The sequence below is a fragment of the Mytilus trossulus genome, chromosome 3 (genome assembly GCF_036588685.1).
Source record: "Mytilus trossulus isolate FHL-02 chromosome 3, PNRI_Mtr1.1.1.hap1, whole genome shotgun sequence".
NCBI classification, from domain to species: Eukaryota; Metazoa; Mollusca; class Bivalvia; order Mytilida; family Mytilidae; genus Mytilus; species Mytilus trossulus.
Window position 1 is genome coordinate 93336116 of NC_086375.1, and position 25882 is coordinate 93361997.

Genomic DNA, 25882 nt, shown 5'->3' on the forward strand with positions numbered 1-25882 from the left:
ATATAAGTACATAGACACAACCGATTCAAATTTAAATTTTGAAAAAAACTAAGCATTTGTACAGTTTTAATAATTGTTTAATCGCAACAAAGATTTGAAAATATTTATTTTTAGTTTCATGTATTTTACTGTTAATGAACCAAACGTTTTTATAGTTAAGAAGGATATAAATAGTCTAGATTTATAATGTTTTCACATCAACTAATTTGTCAAACTTTCAAAGAATTTTAAGAAATTTTGTATTAGCTTGTTTTTGAAACAGATATATATAGATATAGGAAGATGTGGTGTGAGTGCCAATGAGACAACTCTCCATCCAAATAACAATTTAAAAATTAAACCATTATAGGTTAAAGTACGGCCTTCAACACGGAGCCTTGGCTCACACCGAACAACAAGCTATAAAGGGCCCCAAAATTACTAGTGTAAAACCATTCAAACGGGAAAACCAACGGTCTAATCTATATAAACAAAACGAGAAACGAGAAACACGAATATATTACATAAACAAACGACAACTACTGTACATCAGATTCCTGACTTAGGACAGGTGCAAACATTTGCAGCGGGATATAGTCTAGAAGTAAAATTTGGAAGATAAATTTTGTTTGATTTTTCCATCTTTTACTAGTAAGAAGACTATTTTCTATACTCTCAACTTTTTAAACATCTTATATTGTGTTCACTCTTAGTACTATTCTTTTTAGACCCAAGCTGATCTTTAAAATATAAAGATAGCATCTATAACACAATGTCATAGTTACTGATAAATAAACTTACTTTAAGTTTACATAACACTTTATCACTGATAGCAGTAATAACAGATGAGACACTACAGGGATTCGCTGACGCCGTTACGAATGTTTATATAAATAGACTAGAAATAATGGTCATTTGTTAATCGAATAATATCTGTTTGATTAATATATCTTTAAATACCTCTATTATACCAGACTGTGCTGCTTTAGGGAATTTAGCTGAGAGTACAATTATTCCTGATTCTGGGATCTGTTCCAAACGTGTCCACAATACTTTACTGTCTGTGTTTATTGGTGGTGGAAATGACGGAATAGGCCTAATCTGATCACCACGAGATCCAGGCGCCCCTTGCGGCCCAGGCTGTGGTTTCTGTTTACCAGGCACTGTATACGTTACCGTGATGTTTACAAATCCCAATGGTGGTTTTAATGGACTGTCGTCTCTCTGTGTGGCTCTTAACTAAAATGTACCATTGACATACAAAGATAAAGACGAACACTTAAACATTTTAAGGTAAAATACATACATTTAACATTGAAAACACCCTTATTGAGAAGTACCAGTCACTCAAATAACAATGACAAGTAAGGATTTGTAGGATGACTATCACTATGACAACTGTCTGCTAGTGACCGAATTGTGCGGATGTAAGTATCTTTAGGTCAGCTACAAGTCATTTTATTTTATCAAATATTGACGTATTTAGTGAGTAATGTTTTAGAATGAATTTCTTGTATCATCACTCTTTCACGGAAATCCTTTAAGAACACCGCCAATTTTTGAATGAGGAAACTACTGAACAATAGTACCCAGAAAGTGTCCAAAAGCTGAACCAAATTTGCAGCGCAAATTGTTTTTCATGCCGTCAATATTTTAATAGTTTTCAATTATATTCACAAATATTAAATATAAATATATGTGCAAACTTTATCAACCAAAGTCTACAAACTAAATGATATTCGAAAGTCGAAAACAAATCGACATGACTATATACTATAGACTGAGTAACACCACATTCTGAATTTTTAGTGACTTTCCCGTTCAACGTCTTTAATGTATACGATACAGTTTTGATCCCATAATTAAAATTTACTAATAGCTTATTTTTTATCTGTTAAAATTACATTTAATATAAAAAAAAATATACCATCATGAGCTACTTTTGGGTAAAATGAGACATACATTTCAGATATTTGCTCAAAATTAAATAGACACAAGTCTAAATCAAATTTTTTTTAAAAACCGCAATATTCACTTTTTCATGAAAATTGCAAAATAATCTTGATACGTAATCCAACCGAATGTTATTTTAAAAAAGAGGATATATGAACTCGTTTAAAAGTAAAATCAAATTGAAAGATAAAACAGTCGAAAAAATACATCCTTTCCCGATAGTCACAGTTTGACGTTAGCAACGTTATTATTTCCCCTGTAATTTATCGTATGCTCTTTCTCAAGCTTTCAAGATGTAACGTTACAATAAGATACTTCGTTTTTTTAACATTAGCGATCAATTAACATTACACTATTGTTAATTTTGTCTTCTCATACTTCGACATATACATGTTGTTAGCGTCACCTTCAAAACATGCATCATCCGCAGTGCAACACTTCAATGAAAACAAACGTCACAGTTACGAAAAGGATAAAGACCACGAAAAAATGCCACTAGTGAGGTCGACGATCTACACATCGTATTGGTCAATAAATTCGTATAAGTGACTTTTAATATCTACTCACTATTATTGTATAGTCCAATCCAGGTTTGAAATTGCTAGACATACTTGAGGAAAACGTAAGTTTTTCTGGTGTGTCATAGATTTGGACATTTCCTGTATCATTTGCTGAGATGCCTGTAATTGATTCTGTTACTTTAGCTATAACTTCTATGTAAGTTCCCAGTTTCGGTACAATTTCACTCATCAAAACTCGGATTGTAGCTTTTCCATTTATCTACATTATATAATAAAAAAAATCAACAGTAGAATGTCTACGATTAATTATCTTACGAAAGACTGTCTATTAGCATCCTTATGTAATTAGCACTCTGAAAAGACTTAAAGGCAGGATCTTGTCTATTTACATCATTATTGAATTTGCACTCTGAAAAGACTTAAAGGCATATTACTGTCTATTAGCCTCGTTATAGAATGGCCACTCTGAAAAGACTTAAAAGCATGATACTGTCTATTAGCCTCATTATATAATGGGCATTCTGAAAAGGCTGAAAAGCATGATATGGTAGCTCTAAAATACCTGTTTATGCAAAACAATAAATAAATTATGCAAATCAATTATGCTTGTTATCAATTCTAATTGTAGGATTCACTTTTGTATTATTTGTACAGACTAATAACAATAACAGTCTATGTTTGAACTTGAACATTGTATGTCTATGTATTAGGCCGTGTTCACATTGACCTAAATTCGGTGTTGTGTTAGTGTAACTCACACGTAAACTAAACACAATTGCGTTCCCATTGATAAAACTCAATGTTTACATGTAGTTTAAATCATGTTTTACCTACACACAGTCGATAGTCGATGTAGGCCTTGTGTAGGTTAGGTGACACAAAACCAGGCATTTAGGACATTAGTTTTATCGTGTATTTTAAGGGAGCTTACTTAAGGATGTAGGAATATAAGGCACATCAAAAGTGCATGTTCTTTAGTGTTTGTGAATTGAAACTGGAAAATGGTTGTTTTATAGGTCTTGAAACTCCGTAAATATATGCATGCAAGACAATGATATCAATCCCAAATTGATAATCATAATTTTGTTAAACTAAAATCTCAATCATGCACTGTGGTTTAAAACTTTAAAATAACTTTCTCCAAATATCTTGGATTTCTATCAAACTTTGACAGAAGCTAAATGTTTATGATCATAAGATAATACCCGAAAGTAAAGATTGTAAAAAAAATCCATTTTTCCCTATATTACATTTGTACTTATAAACATGATAAATGGACTAGTTTTTTTCCCAGTTAACATTACATACACTCTGCAGTTAAAGTTTTTAAAACATTAGATTTTATAAACCATCCTGGATTTTTACCCAATTTTGACAGAAGCTTCTTATAGTACTAGTCAAAGGATAGTATCTAGAGGAGAATTTTAATATTTTTTCCTCAGTTTTGTTGAGCCTGCGATTAACAGCAAAAGTAGGCGAGGCTATTTGTTCTGCAAAACCCTTACAATTTTAATAGCTTAATACACCAATAACCCATCTTCTGTTAGGGGTTGAATTGAAGGTCACATGAACACATATTCAATGAGGTCCAAATATTCACCTGCAAATGCACAACTCATCAACCTTGTTTCTCAGCTAATTTAACAAAATAGAACTAGATTGGCTACTAACAGTGAATTATAATTCCACTATTTTATTTTTATTAATGATTTAACAAACAAAATTTTTTTTTTTTTTTTTTTTATATATCGAAGCTAATGCACATAACAGTTCATTCCAGTTCTTAACCCTTCACAACGTTATCTGATCTTTATATTAAGGTAATAAGTCTAAATATTCTTCAAACTCGAAGTTTTTTTGAAAAAAAGTTAAAACATAATGCTTTGGGAGAATTTTCCATTTCTGATTTCCATGTCTGCTGAGATTGGTCAAAAATTATCTGTATAATGCTCAACTTTAACCATTTTGGATTAAAACTAAAGTTACTCTGATTTAACCAAATACTTGAAAGTCCATATTTATTCAAGATATTTTGAATACAAATTAACCATTCAATATTTTAAAAGTACTAACTGATCTTCTAGTTAGTATTACCATAACTTTTGATCATCTGACCATAATACAACATTGTTTTAGCAGTCAGTAAATAGGTGTAAAAACTCATTTTAAAATTAGTAATTACTGGTAATAACTGGGCCGTTTCAGGAATTACTTGTATTTACTAAGTGCACCGGGAATTACCTGTAATTCCTAAATTTTAGTAATTACATGTAATTCCTAATTTCACCTATTTACTGTAACATATATATTTAAGGGGGAAACTATTTTTGAGTAAAATTGAAATTTTTGATAATTATTATTTGTCTAAATTTTACAGATTTTTTTTTGTTAAAAAAAATTAACGTACTTTATTAACCCCTAATCAAGACTCAAAGCAGCATCATTGCCGAACCCGTAAGGCAGCAACCAATTGATTTTCGGGGGGGGGGGGGCAAGGGGGTGGGTGTTGAGCTATGGATTTTGTTTTGGAAACAAAAAATGTTTCCAGTTTTTGGCCCTGAAAAAGAAATTGTTTGTTTCACCCTCAGCTGCCACAATATATAATGCTAAAATTGATTTCGACTTGTCACAAAAATTTGTCCTGAAAAAAATCAATAGCTCACATCCCCCTCCCCCTCCACAAAAAATGAAGTAAATAGTTGCTGCCTAATTCATTTGAAAAGGTCTTCCCGAATCGACTTCACGTACACAGAAATATTCGCCACTGGTCTTTACTCAAAAAACGATTCACGCATAAATGCACGACTTAAAAAAGATTGAGGTAATTTATATGTTTGTCTTGTATCTCAGATCCGTTAAATAACACGCGTACGTAAAATAAATTAAAAAAAACATTACCCTATTCCTTTACCAAATACTCCTTGGAGAAGAAATACCATTTGAAACGAACAGAAAAGATAAAAATGTAGTGATCCCTAATATATCAATCCTTTAATTCCGGCTGTAAGCACGCTGTTGCAGCTAACGTTTTCTAATGCAGTATCTAGACATCTCTAGTATATTCAAATTACTGCAAATTATAAAAATGGCTTTCATAAAGTAGCAACCACGTAACTTAAAAAAAGGGGGAGGGTTATTTTTTATCTGAGTCAGATTTTTTTTCGCGCGTACGTTTTTATTCCTTTTTTTTCGATGCTGGTGATCAAATACTTTTTTTTCTAATATTTAACACTATAATGTATGGGGAAACTCTGGATTCAGAATACTTTTTTTATCATCTGTATGACCATTTTTTTTTTTTTATCAAATTGAGGATCGGAATATTTCCACTACCCATCCCCCTTTTGAAGTCAAATGGTTGTTCCGTGAGCGCTAGAAAAAATTTCCAAATAATGATGACTCGACAGAAACTGTGCTTACAGTACATATGAACATATGTTCATCAACATTACTGTCTGAGAGCTTCTATCATATTGTTTCTCATATATATACCTTGAATTTCTTTACAATCTGATCTTTAGTATTTCGTCCCCATCGACGTTTGATAGTCAATTCTGCATCACCTTGAACTGGCTTCCCAAAAGTGTACCTGAATATCATTTATATGAGATAGAATTACTGATATATTTCATATAATTCATTCAGTTTTGAAGAAGATTAAGCAATTGGTTTGATATTTCTTACACAATCAAGGGGTGAAATTGTTGTTACAAAACACTTATATGTGTGAAATGGTCCTTGTTTGTTCAGCACAGCACAGTTATCTGGAATAGTCTTTAACAGATTCGTTTTATCAGGATGATAAAACGAAAGATTGCGACGTTCGTCAAATCAATAATGACTTTCAAAGATCACATTTTTCAGGGAAATAAGACTTGCGAGTTTTCAATGCTATACTAAACACTCAAATTTCTTCACAAAATGCCTATACAATTTCAGGAATATGACAGTGATTTTTATTAATTCCTCTGATTTATCAAGTGATATGTTTGATTTTGCCATTTTTAATGGCTTCCTTTTTATTTAATTTACCTAGATTTTTTGGTTAAAATGTGGGGTTTTTTTAAATATTGCACCTGAAATGTTCTTTTTTCGTCAAATTTGATACCATTTAAATACCTTGTGAACAACTGATGATAGCTTGATTATGGGTTTTAACATAATAATCATCATATTATAAGATCGGTATTTGGAAGAACAATATTTCTCGAAGACGTTTACAGTAATTGAACCAACGCTAAACAAATATGCAACTATAGATATCAACATATTATATGAGCATGATCATGATGATGTAACCTTGCCTAATGATCGTTTATTTGTATGACCCCGCAAAGAAGTTACAATGTATATACGGCGTTTTTTCTCAATTATATGCTTTGTCGTCTATAATCTGAAAAAGTCAGCATACTCACAGTGCGTTAATAGTTACTTTGAAAAATCTGTCTGTTTTCAGTTCAAATTGAGGCAATACAACGTTCACTTCAAATTTAGGTAGAACTACATAAAAAACATAAGATATTAGTTCTACATTTGTATTAATAAAAACATAAGTGCAAGTAAAACAAAAAGTTTCAATATGTATATATATGTTGACAGACAATTAACGAATCGACAGTAATTTGTATATTCTGTTTTATTGTTGAATGCTTTATACGTTATACATTCTCTATTATAATATTTTACCATCTAACAATAGATATAGACAATATAACTGATTTCTATCGCACAACAGGTGTTATACGTGATATATCATAATGGAATTGTTCAAGGACCCTTGATGAGCACTACTAACTAGATAGACAAAGAGCCTGCCAGGTAAATTAAATACAGAATTTCTAAACATTAATCATATTATATGTGCCATGGATTGTATTTCTATCATTTCAGAATGTTTCTAGTATATTATCTCCAAATATTCACCAACCTGTTCCACTGTTTTACGAACACGTAAGAAATACTCACCAAACCGTTCCACCTCAAAATACTTAGTGCTCTTTTCTCTCTAAAAACAAATTAAAAGCCATTCGTATTTCAAGACTATCAAAATAAGTAGAAACCGGCATCAAATAAATATATTTTGAAATTATTATCAAATTTAAAAAATTGTCACAAATTTTTTTCAAAATATAGTGCTGTGCGGCATATTTTCAACGTTCCTAAGCCCTGAACCTCCCACAATTTAAACTAAAACTGATTTTCTGAACAACTTATACCTTAAAGGAAGGGTTACCACAGATTTCAATATACACAATGACCACATGTATATTTACTGGTATCATTCCCAAGTTTTTTTCTGTACATGTGAGATGGAACACAGAGAGTATAACTGGGAACCAGTATGTAAACAAAATTAATTTTCTATGAATATTCTGGATCTCCCCAAAAGAGGCGTGGTTTGAGAAACAGCTGTATTTACAAAGTTCACCCTTATATAGTTCCAGGTAGCATTTGTATTTAATGGATTTGACCCTCGCTTGACATAACAAAATACTATTAGTCATTAGGACGTAAACATTGTTATTAGTCACTACTCCGAGATCGACACAAACTTGATTGATATCAAACCTTTCTAACATAATACGACTAAAACATTTCTGTTCAAGTCAAATCACGACAAGCGATTCGGGCGCATGAAATCTATAAAATGGCGAAGAGGGACAACAGACGAAACCTTATTCAGTAGGATATATTCCCCCTTAAGACAAGCCTGATGAAACAAAGCAGTACCAACTCTTCCCATTTGTGTTTTAGTTCGAAATGAAGAATACCCTCACGACACTTTGGTAAGTGTCGTGAGGGTATAAGTTGAATTTCTAATTGAATGGTAAAAATCAGTTAGTGTAATGAGCTTTTACTCAATTTTTTGGGCTTTATCTGCGAGGAAAACAACATATTTGTCATGGAAGTAGGATAAGTGGATCTTTTTAGATTGATGTAGCATGGGCATTGATAGACCATTCAATTTATTAATTATTATTTGAATCAACGACCTCACAGACTTATTTCATAAAAATGTTAAAGGATCACAATATTTCGGACCTTAAGATATCATATTTAGCAGGGGAGTGTTATTTGCGATTTCACACAAATGTTGAATGATCACAATATTTCGGACCTTAAGATATCATATTTCGCATGGGAGTGTAATGACGATTTCATAAAAATGTTGAATGATCACAATATTTCTCTCCTTAAGATATCATATTTCGCAGGGTAGTGTTATTGACAATTTCGAGTTCACCGCTTATAACGTGGCCAGCTGGATTATATGTAACTTCGGAATTAGCACAAGTACAACCTGGAGGTTAAAACTTGAAGTCGTCAATTTTAAGATCCTGGAAAGCGTGTTTGTAATTGTAAAATGTTTGGTATAGGTGTAATAGATGAAAATGGAGGTATTGTCGATTGAACTAATTTATGATGAAGGATATTGTCTAAGTTGACGCCATCGAAACTGTTGTTAGCAATGGAAATATTACGAAAAGATCTTTTCTCTTTTTCATCTTTTCTAATGTCTGGTTTGAAAGGTCTGTGACTTGCAATATCCGAAATTATAGCTGAAAGTTTGTATTGGTTTGAATGAGGGTTTGTAACAGTGGCTTTCAAACTTAAAGTTAACAGAGAATGAAGTTTTGAAAGGGTAATGAACAAAGTTGTTTGCACATTTGATGAATACATAACGGCTTTTGTAGAAATGGCAGCAAGACATTAATAGAGACAGCATGCAGTATATGTGATGTATAATGACGATGACCTTGACTGCGTCTACGTCGAGGAGTAGAGGTGAAAATATTCATCACATTCACCGAGCTACACGAAGGACTAGATAGAATACCTATACCATCAATTTTGTCATTGCAACCATTATCTACGGAGAGGCGTTGCAATGTGAGGACTACTAGTGCTGTGGTATATTTTTCGATAATGCGAACTGCCATAGAAACGTTTGAATTATGAGGCTGATAAAAATGCTTTCAAGATATGTCGTTTGCATTGAGATTAATGTCTGATCTATGACCGTACATACGTTTCTTTAGCCTTCCTTTCGTTTCATTAGCGTATAGCACTCCGCGGATGTTGCACTCTAATCCGTAGACGACATTTATCGATTTACAATTCAGATCTTTTTCAGGAGTTTTGCATCCTTTGGTCTCACATTTCGAAATGCGACAGCGTTAAGAGTCATCAAAATCCAAAATGTATTTAAGGAGAACTGAACATGGCTGTATATGTGTCATATTGCAGTCACTAGTCACTAGTTTGACGGTTTGAATGAGTAATGTTTCAGATGTGTGTCATGTATGGTGATGAGGGGATACCTTCCGTATTGGGCATATATTACCTCAAATGTATTTGGCACAACTTTTGGAATTTTGCTCTTCAACTTTGTCGTGTTTGGCTTTATAACTTTTTTAATATGAGCATCACTGATGAGTCTAATGAAGACGAAACGCATGTCTGACGTACTACAATATAATACTGGTACCTGTGATAACTGGTTATATACCCTCGATACTGATGCTTGTCATTCCTTTTTTTTAATGTGTCTTAATATTAACTCTTTATTATTATAACATAAATAATGTTTAAGAGTTTTTCACAATTTCATCATTTCAGCAATAACTTGATAAGGTCTAAAACTGTTTATACCCCCCTGTCAGTGTACAATGAATTTTGTAGCGCAAAACTTTTTATATTATAGCATCCCAGTTATAAATCTTCGTTAAGGAAATGTTATTTTGGGAGTTGAAATTCCGCTCCAAAACAAATATTGATAAAAAATGAAAATTTTTATTTCCTGTGTATATTACTGTTAGTCTTAAAGTCATGATAATATACAGTTGAACGGCAAACGATTTAATGGCTTCTAAGTTCAAGACATTGGTCACGTGATAAAAGGTCAGAGTTTACGATTTTTTTGAAAACGTGCATGCCTCGTGGTTTTTGGACTCGTATCGTCTTATTTGAACTCGTACATTAATAAAAACCAAAGTGTTCAATTCTAGATTGAATAAGCTTTCTTATTTTATATAATTATAATAAAAAAGTATTGTTAAAATGTTACAAATTCACGAGTGAAGTGAAACTTTTTTTTCTGAAAATTTGCATAGGTCCACGGAAAATCCGTAATAAATCCTTAAATAGGTTTGGTAACGTGTTGAGGGGTATAAAATATGAAGTAAAACCATTTTTTGCTCCTACTATTTCAATATCAGATCACAAAAACCCCGGATACGCAATTGTGTCAGTTTATTCGTGGCGAAGCGGAGATCAAAGGGAGATAACTCGGTACGCGCATCGTATGATATTGCAAGTTCACAACAGTAAATTTGAGTAAAATTAATGATTGCAGATCTATTTCGACGAGTTCTTGAATACCTTTCAATATTCTATGTTCCTCTACTGTTGTAACATTAAAATAGCCATGGAAAGGTTGAATATGACATTTTTTTTCAAGTTCTTACAGGTTTTTGAACACTTCCATAGAAGACAATTACCTACATTTTATAACAGACTGACTTTTTCTTGACAAAATACTTGAACTTATTGTATATATATATTCTCAAACACCCTTTTGGTAGATAGAAGGATACAAGATGGGTTTATCAGTCATTTGTCAGAAGAATCTGTGTTACAATAGATGCAGAAGCAGAAGATTACATTTAAACAAAAATATGGAAAAAGGGAAATAGTCTTCAAAATTGTGAGCATTTAATACCATAGATTGAAAATAAAATCAATCTGCAGTGGCCAGAAGTACATGTACAATTTTTGTTTTATTATAGCTGCTTTAAGATACAGTTGCAGATCTCAGGGAGTCTGGTGATTGGAACCTCATCTTTATGGAAGATTAATGTATTTGAATGGGATCATGCATATAGTTGGAACCACCTTTTTATCCTTGTTATTATGGTTGAGAATACCACCACTTATGTTTTAAATTTTCTGGATTCACCCTGAGATAAGAAACTACATAAGTTGTACAAGTTCTGTTGCTTGTCTTAATCTGACAAGAGAAAAAAATCTGAACATTCAAATCAAATTCAAAGACCCAGAAAGGGATTTAAAACACAATAATCAACACAAAGATAACTGAACAAAAGCAGCATTGCAATCTGCTATCCTGCAGTTATCATGAATCCTATTATATTTAATATTTGAAGTTTTGCTTTATATTTTTTCTTCTTTCTTATATTTGAATTCAAAAGTCCTGCAACCAACTAACCAACTGTAAGTCCTTTCAATTAAATTATTGATTGGATGATAACCTAAGCTGGCCAGTAAATAAAATTTGAAAATGCTTTGATGAAATGAAATAGTGGTATGATGTCATTAGATATACTGAATGACTTTAAATTTAATCCAAGTTCACATTTACCTGCTCTAAAATGCAGTCAATTGGACTACAAAAACCTGAGACTATACTTCAATGTATAACATAGAGATTGTGGTCACCTCCCATTTAATAGTAGTCTCAGACAAAAACAAAACTGACTTAAAAACAGTATGTTTAGAATTTTATTGAAAAAGGACAACAATGGGAAATTTATTATTCTGATATATCAGAAATAATCTCATAGTATCAAAGCAGAATGTCAGTTCTTTAAATTGAGATAACCAGTTTAATCACATTATTTATTTTTATAAAAAAAACTCATATTATCTGGATTTACAATCATTGACTGAGCTTGTCATCAACTCGCTGAATTTAAATGATTTTAAAAGTTAACCTGTCAATACTAAAATAAAGAAATGTGGTTAAGACAAGATACTTTATTCCAATTAAACACTGTTATAGGGCATATGAAGAGCAAAGTAATGTACATGTATTACAATGATTTATATATATGTATATATAATGGAACAATTATGTTGATATTAATCAGATAAATATGAAGATAACCAACTTCATTCTTAGATTTTTAACCACAGCCAGTGCAGAGCCACACATGTATTTGAAAAGGCATATAACAATTATATCTTCAATTAACTGGCAAATATTCCCAAAGGCCCAATTAAAACAATATCTGTACTCTATATATTGATAGTTTTCTGAGTTCAAACCATTTATTTTAAATTGCAACACTTTTCAATGCCTCTAGGTTTTCTTGAATGAAAAGCCAATAAGATTTGGCCCTTGTGCTGAACTTTTCAAATTTTTTACAACTTGTTATTATATTATTATTAAATTCTTTTCTTAAAAAATTTAACTTATAAATGGGAAACTGACATTTATGATATAGTTGCCAATGAGATAGCAGTCTGGACACTTATTATCAGAGTCCAAGTCTCTTTTAGCAGTGACAGTTAAATTACAAGTCACTTTACATACATCAACAATCAATACATTCCATTGTTTTAAGGCAAATGAGTAAAATAAGAGTAACAATAGCTTTTGCCTTACTACATGCACAAGAGAATATTAGAAATTAAAATATAAATAAGTAAATATCAGAGGCAAAAAAGACAGGACTTAGCCACTGGACTCTTAGTAAAGTATGACTTATCCTTAGGGGAGTTGATGTATACTAGAAAAAATGATGTTGATGATTTGACCCCATCAATCAGCATTTTAGCATTACATTATTGTCAATTGCTATCTGCTCTATTTGTTCCAACCTGTTATGAGAGTCAAAACGTATACCTAGGGTGGGAATTAAACCCATGTACGTTCTTTTACTTTATTGTTCTTTGTGTACATAAAATGTACATGTACATGAAATATATCAAATGCAAAAAAAAATGCTGTAATGTATCATTACACTCTCATTAGTTAAGGACAAAGAAAAGGAAGTCCCTGCGCCTACCTAGACGTATTTCTTGCACAGGCACTTGTTTCTATCCATTGGAAGAACCACTATAAACGTATATATATACGTTGATAGTGGTTCTTCCAATGGATAGAAACAAGTGCCTGTGATTTCTTGAGTAAGATTTATTATATTACTCTTGAAAGTATAACACGATAAAGGTTATTGGTAAGTATATAGTAACATCAACGTGTATTTCAGGTAAACAAACTGTCAAACATAAACAATCTACCACGTGTTTGTCTGCTGTGCTTGAATTCAAAACGACCCATCAGGCTTATTTACACGAATTGTTGCTCAATCAGACAGTTAAATATGTCCGTTTACCTTATGGGGTCTGTTAAGAATGGATTTGCTGTTATAAATTGTGTATGCATGGAAATATAAGGAAGATAACATTGATTTTTACCGTAACTTTTGAATACACAACATTCCCAAGGTATCCCCACAAAACACATGGCTACTTTGTAACGACGGCTGGTAACGTGTAGCCACTTTCTAACGGCAAATGTAATTGGATGATATTTAAAGATCAATAATAAAATTGCTAATAAATGATTGGATACGAAATTGTGTCAGATTATAAATAGGTGAAAAATTGTAAACATTGAAATCCGCCATCTTGACGTAGGAAACAAACTAATTATCAGTCTTGGATTAAAGGACATTGCGCACATTGCCAGCGTATCATGCATAAACAGTCATCTGCAAATATATCTTTTAATTTGTGTTTTACAATTACTTTTCTATGTTTTAGTTAATTTAATGTTTTAATTTACTACAGAATGGGACATCGTTCTCAAAGATGCCGTAGAAAAAATTATAGGTGGCGCTGTTTGTGGGCGTAAACATTTTACATACGGGTTCTTTTTTTGTCGACAAATTGACCTCTATCTGTCAGATTCAGGCGTTTGCCTTCCAACTGATATATTTTCCTGAACGATGTTTGAATCTAAAGTCCTTAAGACAAATCTGATCAATATTGAGATTTGATCATCGGAAGATGTTAAGAAAAAAAATAAACCTTTTGCTCCACTCTGATTGTCCAGCTTCCCAGATTTGTCAATGTAGATAATTGGAATGTCCCGGCAAATACACCAAACGATGGACGAACATTCAGAAATTGTTTTACTCTATTTCTTTTGGGATCCTGAAAGAAATATTTGCACTGGTAATAAGCTTTGTGTTCTTAAATTTAAGAAACTGAACGTTAAAAATGTTTGACTTTTCACTGAATAAATGACAATTGATTATATATGTACATGGATTATATATTGGAACATGTTGTTTTCATTGTAATCGCACAGAGTCAATACCTTAGCTGATGTACTATCAGTCCTAGGCCTTGCGGTCATAAAACTTTTGAGTTAGTTTTTTGGTACTCGTACTCGAAAATCAACAAATCAAAATGCTGGATTTCTGGTTTCCAGGATGATTTTTGTGCTTTGAGCACTGAGCAAAGTTGTATGACTTCAACCCCAGGTGGTTACATCAGATCAGTACTCAGTACATTGGTACTATTATGATAATTTTGACTTAAACATGAACGTTACTATTTATATCGACATCATTTAATTTTTTCTTATACATGTGGGTATATTTTGTATTACGTCCGTTAAGTTTAGTCGATTCTTCCTCTCTCCCATTATCAATATTGATTTTCTATTCTCTCTGTCGGTTTCATATAAACGACTTTTTGTTTTACATTTCAGCGATGTTATCATCGGAGTCCTATTAATTTTGCTTCTCAAGTTAAATACAATCTATAAAGAAGTTTATCTTAATGACATATTCATAGATATGACATGTATTGTCGAAATGCGCATCTGGTGCAGTAGTATTGGTACCGTTAATGTTATAAACTTACTTGTATATAAATTGTCAAAGGAGCTGTGAGAACTTTTAATCTTGTATTAATACCAAAAACTCTAAACTGAACTGTTGAAGAATAAATACAGTTTATATATAACACAGAATGCTTCATATGTTAACATTTCTATTACAAAACCAAATATCATCATGATTTCAATGTCCTCACTATAGGAGCTCTAACTATTAAACCGATCTACGTGCCTAAAATTCATTTTCTACAAACATATAAAGTTGTTAAAGAATGCTATTTAGTTAAGCCTCATTATTACATTTTTTTTTAGATAGATACACGATTAATTTTAAATCAGGATTTGATTCTGTCAATCAATGTATACCCTTGAACATGAGTGCACTGCTGTTGTTTTTATTTTCTATAAATGCACATAGCACACTGAATGCATCTCAGCGACCGCTAAACAGACTTTGTATTTGCTGTCAAATGGATATTGAAATGCAGATATTTTAGCTTTTTCCTTTGAAGCAGCTGATTTTTAAAATTGATTCCTAACATAAAATTTGATTCAAATGAATATGTCAGTATTTGAATTTCTTCAGTAAATATTCTTATTTACAGGTGACATTTCTTTTTACTATGAGATCACCCTAAGTTTTTGGTGGGGTTCGCGTTGTTTATTCTTAAGTTTTCTATGTTGTGTCGTGTGTACTATTGTTTGTCTGTTTGTCCTTTTCATTTTTAGACATGGCGTTGTCAGTTCATTTTCGATTTATGAGTGTGACTGTCCCTCTTGTATCTTTGGTCCCTTTTTTTGTACCTTTTTTTCCTCGCAATAAGTTGACCAACCATTCTTGGCACAGGATATTTTATATTGAACAAAATTCTGGTATTCAATGTTTATTGTTTCAAATTCTCATTTGATAAATAGTCTTTATTACAATTTACTTATTCGGCAACTTTTATGATAAAAAAAACATAATTTATTTTTATAACATGGTTATAATGTATTATTATATAGATATAGGAAGATGTGGTGTGAGTGCCAATGAGACAATTCTCCATCCAAATAACAATTTAAAAAGTAAACCATTATTGGTTAAAGTACGGCCTTCAACACGGAGCCTTGGCTCATGTATATTTATGAGCTTTCTGTTCCATTGCAACCTTTGACTGATGTTATTTCTTAAATTATGACGTCATAAATACCTAGATCTCCTGGTTTGTAAATGGCTTTGTCAGTCTGGATAAAAATGGACGACACTTTGCTTGAAACTTGGACTCTTGTAGCAGTTTGGTCAAATGTAATATCACCGATAACGCGCACTCGGATCTTGTAATCATATCCTGCGGGGGTGTTTCCTGGTACCTCAAATGAATATCACATAGATACTTAAATTCAACATTTCAAAAACACATTGAATACAAAGAATGATATAAATGTGGTTTTTGTTTAAATTAACTTATTAAACGCTTTGCTATATATTTAATGCGTTTAACGTTATTACGGTCAGTTTTATTTAATATCGATGTTAAGTCGAGTGATATTGGACCAATTTCAGAAAGTACTATGGTTAATTGTTTTCAAGAATCCTTTTCATCAGGAACTTTTGATAAGCTCTATTCATAAGGGAAAACAATTATGTCAATATTCATTATATAAATAGCTGTAATAGCTTTGTTGTTCCCATTCTTAATTTGTTTTCCCTTTGTTTTCCCTTGTTTTATGTTTTTTGTGGATATTTTTGTAATTATTGAAGAGTTTCCTGTTTATTTTAAATAATTATTTTCTATATATCTTTACAAATGTGTATTTGCAAATCTCTATGCGAGTAAATTGTAATGTGTCTAAAGTTATCCTCCTTGCCTTAAAATAGGTAGCATGAGCAATTACATACTTAAATAAGATAGAATTTGTCTTATTTTGTAATGCATGTGTAAAATTAAATTAGTTCATCGCCTCTTTGTGTTTCTATTATTTTTATACACTAGTATGTGTACATTTTGTATATACGTTTTAGTAATCACCTCTGTTTGTCTATATTATGTTGATATACTTGCATGTGTAACTGTAATTTCATTGCCTGTGTATGACATTGTGCATGGAAAGAGGTAAAATGTTTTAAAAAGGGACAATAACCCAACATTGCTTCGAAATACTTTTTGTGTAAAGTTTATTCAATTTGACCCCGCATATTCATCTATTCAAAGGCTCTATACTTACTTTTATATGAACAACTCCTTGTCCCTCTTTAAAAAAAGAAAAAAATACATTCAATTGTATAGCGATAAGTTCGTCAATGTATAAAATGTTGACGGGTAAAGGTAGAATTATGGTAAACGCTTACAAAAGAGGGACGAAAGACACCAAAGGGACAGTCAAACTCGTAAATCTAAAACAAACTGACAACGCCATGGCTAAAAATGAAAAAGAAAAACAGAAAAACAATAGTACACATGACACAACATAGAAAACTAAAGAATAAACAACACGAACCCCACCAAAAACTAGGGGTGATCTCAGGTGCTCCGGAAGGGTAAGCAGATCCTGCTCCACATGCGGCACCCGTCGTGTTGCTTATGTGATTACAAATCCGGTAAATAGTCTAATTCGGTAGGTCAAATTCATGAAAGGGAAGGGGATTTTAGTTACGACGTAAGGAACATATCCGATATCATTTGTGAAACGGTTATTCCATAACGGTCAACCAACTCGTGATGGCGTCCGTAAAATTTACGAAGGGATGATTTCAACTTCACCATTTGGAACTCTTGGTTTAATAGCTTCCTTGTGAGCTACAATATATCACTTTGTTGTCATCTATGATAATATCAAAGATTTCTGAGTGATTTTGATCATATGTTTAGTGTCGATATAGGAAGATGTGGTGTGAGTGTCAATGAGACAACTCTCCATCGACATGAATATCAATAATATGGTCATATTTTACAAATTTTCTGTTTCTTTTTTCGAAAACTAAAGATTTTCTTATCCCAGACATAGATTACCTTAGCCGTATTTGGCACAACTTATTGAAATTTTTGGATCCTCAAAGCTCTTCAACCGTTGTACTTGTTTTGCTTTATAAATATTTTGATATGAGCGTCACAGATGAGTCTTGTGTAGACGAAACGCGCGTCTGGCGTACAAAATTATAATCCTAGTTCCTTTGATAACTGTTTGATCGCCTTTTGCTTTTGGAATAAATGCGATTTCCTCAATTTTCTTATTCTCTTTGCATGTGTTCTATTTTTACAATTTCTGTCACAATTCAGTTCAACTGGTTCTTTGTGTAAAGTATGGTTTCGTCATTCTACCCTGACGTGTAGCTTACAATTGTGTCTTAAGGTGGTACCTAACACTACAGGGAGATAACTCTGTGAAATCAGCTAAACGTTTTAATTACGTTGTGTTGTTAAGGGAATAATACGCTTCTCAATTATCAAAATTAGTGTTTGTCAAACTGCAATATAACCAGTGTAATTTTTCTGATAAAACGGTTGGTTAAAATTTTCTAAAAAATTTATATTTTTGCCAATGGGTTAAAGTAAATACTTTGTAAAAAATTTAAGAAAATTAAAATAGCCAAATTATTCTTAGTCAAAGTGTTGGGTACCACTTTAAAGATAACTTTGTTATTCTGTTTATAAATCTATAGTGATAATGTGCTGTTGATTTTATCAATTAGATCAAAATGTATTTTATAAAAAACAATTATATATATATATTTAAACTCACGACGTAACACGCGTTGTGCCTGTGTACTGGCTATTGTTTTGTTTTCTTTGTCTAGTATAGTTGCAAAAATTGTCACTTTTCTATCACTTCTCTTTAAAGCTGATAAACAAATTCTAGCGGATGCTCCAGCTCTTATCTGTTTCGGTACAGTTGCGATGTATGTACTGAAACAAAAAAACAAGCAATAAATACAAGATACATTATTAAAGTTTGAGTTTTCTAAAAAAAAAAAAAAAAAAAAATCAGCAAAAATACCGAACTCTAAGCAAATGGCTCCTGCAATGATACAGGCATTTTCTTTTGATGGTGAAAATGGTGGATTAAGCCTATTGTTATCGATAGCTCAACCTCTCATTTGTATTACAGTCACATAAAATTCCATAATACTGACAACAATGTGTGACAAAATATAAACAGACTAAATAGGTAAAAATGTATGAAACAGCGGTACAGCAGTTCAACATTGTGTTTAAATCTTTATAACCATAAAAACAAACAACTATGTCAACAACAAAAAACACAAAGTCATATGGACAAAGCAGATTAGCATACAAGAAATAAAAGAATACAAAATTTCACCATAGCACAAAAACACAATAATAGGATGTTTATGTACCGATCCACGTCAAATTGTTACTACCAAAAAAAGCAGAAGACATTCTTTGACATACGCCTGGCTCCTTAACTTTCTGTTCACACACTGTTGCCGTTTAAGTCTGAGAAGCAGCTGTAGACTGTTGTATAAGTTTTACTGTTGAGTCTTGTTTATTGATATCCGTTTGACGAGTCCTGGTACTTATACATCCTGTGCTATGGTAAATTTGTATAATTGTTTTTGAAAAGAGGGAACATTATAAAATTGAGAATGGAAATGGGGAATGTGTCAGAGAGGCAACAACCATAGAACAGACAACAGCAGAATTAAATTTAATTATTATTTAGTTCTTCTGAATCCCTTTTTATTTTTAATCATGATTTAATTAGAACATATGAACCCTTTAGATACATCCGAATGCGATTTCTATATAAAAAAAATGAGATCCAAAAGATAGTTTTTTCGAACACAATTCATTACATGTACTTGTCAGGTTACTTGCTCTGGTATATCAGTTATTATGGTTTTAAGCTGGTAAATTGTACTTAATGTTTATCGGTTCAAATAGGATATAAATAAAAAAGTTCCGGTTGGAGAAAATAAATCAATACTCTAATCAATAGTTTTCCATTCATAACTCTAATCACTTTAATTTGAGTGGATTGCATATTGATCAAAGAATTTCCCATTTATGCATGTAAAAAGAACAGAAACTTGGGTGGAAATTGATAGTGGTTAATCGTCTGTAAATACGCAGGGAAATAGCTTTGCTGTTCATTAAGGTTTTTTCATAGATAAAAGCAAACATAAAACCAAACTCTGTGTTTATTTACTCGCCATTTCCTACCAAATGTCCAAATAAACGAGCTATTTTTTTATTAAACATTCAAGAAAATATTATGTTACATAAATCTAGTTGTCCCAATTGAAAGAATTCATGTATGTGCATTATAGATTAACTTATGTCTGCTTCATATTTGAACAAACACTCATGCTAGAAATTTCCCATGGGTCGGTTGAAAATAAACTTTAGAAAAAGTTCGAATTTGATTTTAAATTGTGAACCTTTCGTTTTTATGTAGTAACCCTTTCATATGAAATCTCTGAGTTGTTATTATATTTCACAGCTGTGCTCAGGATTTCATTGAGAGAGGATTACTGCATACAAAGAAGTAAGTTCACCAAAGGGTTCTAAATAATACAGTTAGAGTCATATATTCGAAAGGTGGATGGACGCCATGATAGTTTGGTTGATCGTTATTCAATATATGGAATATCTGTATCGAAGATGTCGAGAGATATGTTTTATTTGTCGTTATCATATTTCCGTCATGTTTCTGGCGTTTATTATAACAACAAATGTAATACCAACCGATTGTTGTTTCGCGTCATTGATAACACGGCGGATTCCATAAGCGACGGAGAAAACGCATACTCCGTTTTCATTGACGTTATTGTTAGAATCGTTTCATATTGTTTACTTTCTTTTAAAATTAAATGGCAAATAATTAGCAGGTTAAATTAAATGGGGAAAATTATTAACGAAATCTCCGAATTTCAAGGTAATTCCAAAAAGGGGTAAATCTATTTTACCTGACGCAATTAACCAACGAAACACCTCTTACATTCCTGACTTGGAACGGGTACTTTCTGATAAAACGGTGAGCTTAACGGGTAATAGCTACCTTAACTACTCATATTCCAAATCACTGGTTCCTATATTGACTAGTTTATTGGAAAAGTATGCAGTACTAGTTTGTGAACAAGGACACCAAACACAATCTTGGAATTGTATAGGTACAGGTGCTGGTTAGGGTTTAAGAGGGTTAAAAAAATACAGTTAACTTACTTTTTGGCCACTACGAGCCCAACATGAGCCAATAGCAGACTTAAAACAAGTCGCATGGTTACTCCTTGTGTATCTGTGAAATATAATATAAAGAATTTAATACTCTTGTAATTATAAAACGTAAAATCACAAAGATACTGAACTCAGAGGAAAATCAATACGGAAAGTCCATAATCAAATGGCAAAATCAAATAACAAAACGCATCAAAAACGAATAGACAAGAACTGTCATATTCCTGACTTGGTACAGGCAATTTTCGAACGTAGAAAATGGTGGATTAAACCTGGTTCTATAACGCTAACCCTCTCTCTTTAATAACAGTCTCATCAAATTCCGTTATATTTACATGATGCGTTAAATAAACAGTCACAATTAATAAAATAGTCAAAATATGGGTACATCAGTCATCATCGCATAACAATTTTAAAAGGGACAATTTAACAGAACACAAAAACATCTATCTACGAACACATGGATTGACTTGAGTGTCTGACGTCATAAAATTTGTATACGTCACATAAATTTGTCGTTCAATGTGCATACAAACAGTTTTAAAATTTACAAAGGCAATGTAAGTATACAGAGTTAAAAAATCAAAAGTATGTTTTAATTAGAAGTATAAATTATAGCTAGATTGATGTGTGCTGAACTGTTAAACAGTTTCTGTATGTCTTGCCAATGTTACAGTTGACATGCTTGTAAGTATAAGGTTATATAAAATACAGTATTTCTGTGAAAATAGAAGAACAACGGAATAAAGAAATGCTAAACCAGAATATCACTATCAAATAAAGCCTACCTTATTAACTGTTAAGGTATATTGTTTGAATGCCGTCTGCTGAAGAAGAGAAACAGTTTCATTTAATCAACAAACTGTGTGGAACACATATCTATACATACAATATATCTAAACCTTTGACACTGGTTGCATATGTAAGCTTTCACTTCAATCAAAGGTCTTCTTAATCGTTAGTAAATATTGTTTATTAAACAATCTAGAAAATGATTATATTAGTAACATATTGTATTTAATATATCTTTTCACCTAATTTTATATTCAAATTCAGTAATTATAATGTATTTTGGCAACATGTTTTATATGTCGTAAGGAAAAAACACTTTCGTCCAGGAAAAAAGTAATCATTTATAAAACGCAAAATAGTCCCGTAAAATAAGCAATGCCGGAAACACATCACTGTATACGTGACTAAAGTGCATCCTGTAAGGCGATTAAGTTGTAAAAGTATTTATGGTAAGAATGCAATTGCGTGGTGCATTGCTGTATAACTAATCTCTTTGTGCTTGTATTCACAAGCTATTTAATCCTGAGATAACAATGTCAATCGGATATATATTTTTTTGTTTATGGTAATGATGCAGCTTTATTAAAATAAAGTTTGACTTGATTTAGATAGATTTACCACAAAACGAATGCATAATGATTCACACAGAAAATATGTGTTCATAAATGTTTAATTGAATAATTCTTAACAGTCATGATTATTTTTAATATGACAGAACTTATGACTTTACTCAAATAATGAACTAGTATGCAATACAATGAATTAAACATTTGTTTTTAAGACATTTACAATGTATATAATAGTCTACAAATATAAATTACTTACTCTTTTTCCACAGCTATAGGTCATCGTACTGTCTTGACATTGGGCAGAGCTAATACCGCATAGTCAGCAAACAAAAGGCCACGAAATCACAAATGTTGAACAATCCTAATGAGAAAACTAACGGCCTTATTTATGTAATAAAAAATATGTCCGAAAGTAAATATCTTACACAGTGAGAAACGACAAACACTGAAAAACAGACTCCTGACTTGGGACATGTTCATTCATACCGAATGTGGCGGGGTTAAACATGTAAGCGGAATTAAACCCTCCCTATTCTTCTCTTCTTCTTCTGCTTCTGCTTCTGCCTGATAATGGCAACAATCAACGAGCTGATTATTTTGCCATGACTTAGGTGCGCATACAGAGCCCCCCTCTCCCAATTCGATAGTTTAGTTCATCTTTGTCTGTGATGCTTTTAAAGACCTTCATCAGTTACAGCCACTTTGTCGTGTTCTATTTTATAGAGCATAGTTAGCCTAGCGTCTTTTCGACTTTTTTCCAGAGATGGCCAATCCAGGTGTTTAATCATTTTGCTGACACTTGAGTGATTATGGTGTTTGTTGGAAACATATCTTGCTGCTCTTCTCTGGGCCATTTTTAAACTATCTATTTCGGTTTTAAAGTATGGGTCCAATACTGGACTTGTATACTCCATTATTGGTCTTGCGAGGCTTTTGTATGCATTTTCTCTTTATGAAGTTGTTCCTATGTTAAGTTTTCTCTTAAGGAAGCCTATTGTCCTATTGGCTTTGTTGCATATATTATTGATATGATCATTCCACTTCAGTTCGGATGTGAAGGTGCAGCCAAGGTATTTAGCACTTTTGACAGGTTCCATTTTGTGGCCATGCAATGTGTAAAAAGTAAAATCACAAAAATACTGAAATTAGAGGAAAATCAATTCGGAAGGTCAATAATCACATGCCAAAATCAAATAACAAAACGCATCAAAAACGAATGGGCAAGAACTGTCAAATTCCTGACTTGGTACAGGCATTTTTATATGTAGAAAATGGTGGATTAAACCTGGTTCTATAGCGCTAACCCTCTCACTTTAATGACAGTCTCATCAAATTCCGTTATATTTACATTGATGCGTTAATTAAACAGACACAGTAAATAAAATAGTCTAAATATGGGTACATCAGTCATCATCGTATAACAATTTTAAAAAGGAAAGGTTTAAGATGTCGGAATGGTGTTGTTTTTGCGGCTGATGGTGAGAACGTTGCATTTGTCCGGATGGAAGGACATTTTCCATTTGACTTCCCATGTTCCCAGTTTGTCGAGGTCGCTTTGAAGGTCATTTAAACCTTTGTCAGATGAGATGGGAAGATATGCTATTGTATCATCAGCAAATAGGCGGACAGTGGATTTGATCCCATCTTACATGTCTTACCTGAGATAGTGGTGTACTACATAAGAACGAAGTATAAAAATCAGTAGAAAAAGGCTATTAAAATTAAGTTCTCGTTTTTTAATTAAATTAAACTGTTATATTTTCCCCGTTAGAATGGTTTTACACATGATTTTTATAGCTTAATGTTCGGTGTGAGGCTATGCTCCATGTTGAATGCGTACTTTGACTTATAATGATTTACTTTTATAAATTGTGATTTAGATGAGAGAATTGTCTCATTGGCACTCATACGACCACTTCTTAAATTACTTAATTATCAAATGGATACAAATAGAAAAACATTTGACAAAAACATGGAGTGGAAGTGGCAGGGTACTTGCACATCCCAACAACAAAAGTACATATCTGAGATACTTGCACTTACTTATAGGTGTTTTTGATATAGGAATAGGTTTTTATCTCGCACTTGATACAATTATTTGGATTAATCATGGATTAATATATGATTTGACTACGTAAGATACTGTAAAATTGATGAGTGCTCAGGATATTACAGAATTTTTTTTCGCTTTTCATATATATATAAAAAAAATAGTAAAGAAATATCAAGACGCATAACCTTTCGGAGTTGCCTACATGCTTATCATTATGGGTTATTTGTCTCTTAACCGCGAAGGTATTTCAGAATTATCAAATATTCATTACACATGTTTTGAAAAATACCCGAAACATTAGGTTAAAATTAGATTATGTGTATAAATAATATCACCCAAATAACTTCATAACTTAACTTCAGCAGTATTAAACAAATTTAATCTTAAGACCTTTTAAATTCTACCTAGCTTATTATGTAATTTTCCAGTTTTAAAGGAATTAAATGATGATAACACAATAAATGCTCTTCAACTTTGTATTTGTTTGGCTTCAAAAGTAATTGATATGAGCGGCACTGATGAGTCTTGTGTAGACGAAACGCGCGTCTGGCGTACTATATTATAATCCTGGTACCTTTGATAACTATTTCAAGATTTCGAAACGCTTTTCTACATCTTTTTTTATAACGGAGTTTTAAAACAATAGTAGCAAAAATATGTTTTCGACATAAGCCATTTAGCTCCATTCTAAATTGCAGTTTCACACCAACGATGAAGTTTGAAACCCTAATTCAAAATATGTTGGACAAGATTCAAAAATATAAATACTGCTGTCTAAAGAAATATGTGTCATGAAAGTCCGAGAAATGTTGCGGTTTAGATTGGAAATAATTTCATCAAATAATATACTCCAGTAATGGAAACTATGTGTTAAATCGAATAATCCTTCCAAGCCTCCATACATTTTAAGACGAATCATATGCGTTTTCTATTATCCATTCGGAAGTAATCAGTCAATAATATGTAAAGCAAATGTAAATATAGGTAAAGCGTGTCAGCATTGTTGCATGTTTTGTCCTTCAGTATTATGATTGATTTTGATTAATGTCGTGTTCGTCACGTTTGATACACATTTTGTGTATTTCAATGTACTTTTCCCTAGTTTTATATAAACATATGGCACATTCTTTTTGTATCTGATCGGTTGTATTTGTAATCTATTTATCAATTTGTATTAAAAA

The 25882-nt window shown here is 32.0% G+C and overlaps 1 protein-coding gene across 1 annotated transcript in view; it reads right to left on the bottom strand.

Annotated features, from left to right (window-relative positions):
• Positions 1 to 21344, bottom strand: part of LOC134712879 (CD109 antigen-like) — a 58299-nt gene extending 36955 nt beyond the window's left edge. The window contains exons 1-11 of the mRNA XM_063574865.1: positions 21276 to 21344; positions 18832 to 18995; positions 17317 to 17342; positions 16302 to 16461; positions 15135 to 15205; positions 14292 to 14417; positions 7419 to 7458; positions 6869 to 6953; positions 5946 to 6042; positions 2500 to 2712; positions 940 to 1218 (exon numbers count right to left, since the gene is read on the bottom strand). Coding sequence (XP_063430935.1) covers positions 940 to 1218; positions 2500 to 2712; positions 5946 to 6042; positions 6869 to 6953; positions 7419 to 7458; positions 14292 to 14417; positions 15135 to 15205; positions 16302 to 16461; positions 17317 to 17342; positions 18832 to 18995; positions 21276 to 21331 — 1317 coding nt within the window. The 5' untranslated portion in view covers positions 21332 to 21344. The remainder of the gene's footprint in view (positions 1 to 939; positions 1219 to 2499; positions 2713 to 5945; positions 6043 to 6868; positions 6954 to 7418; positions 7459 to 14291; positions 14418 to 15134; positions 15206 to 16301; positions 16462 to 17316; positions 17343 to 18831; positions 18996 to 21275) is intronic.
• Positions 21345 to 25882: the final 4538 nt, after the last annotated feature.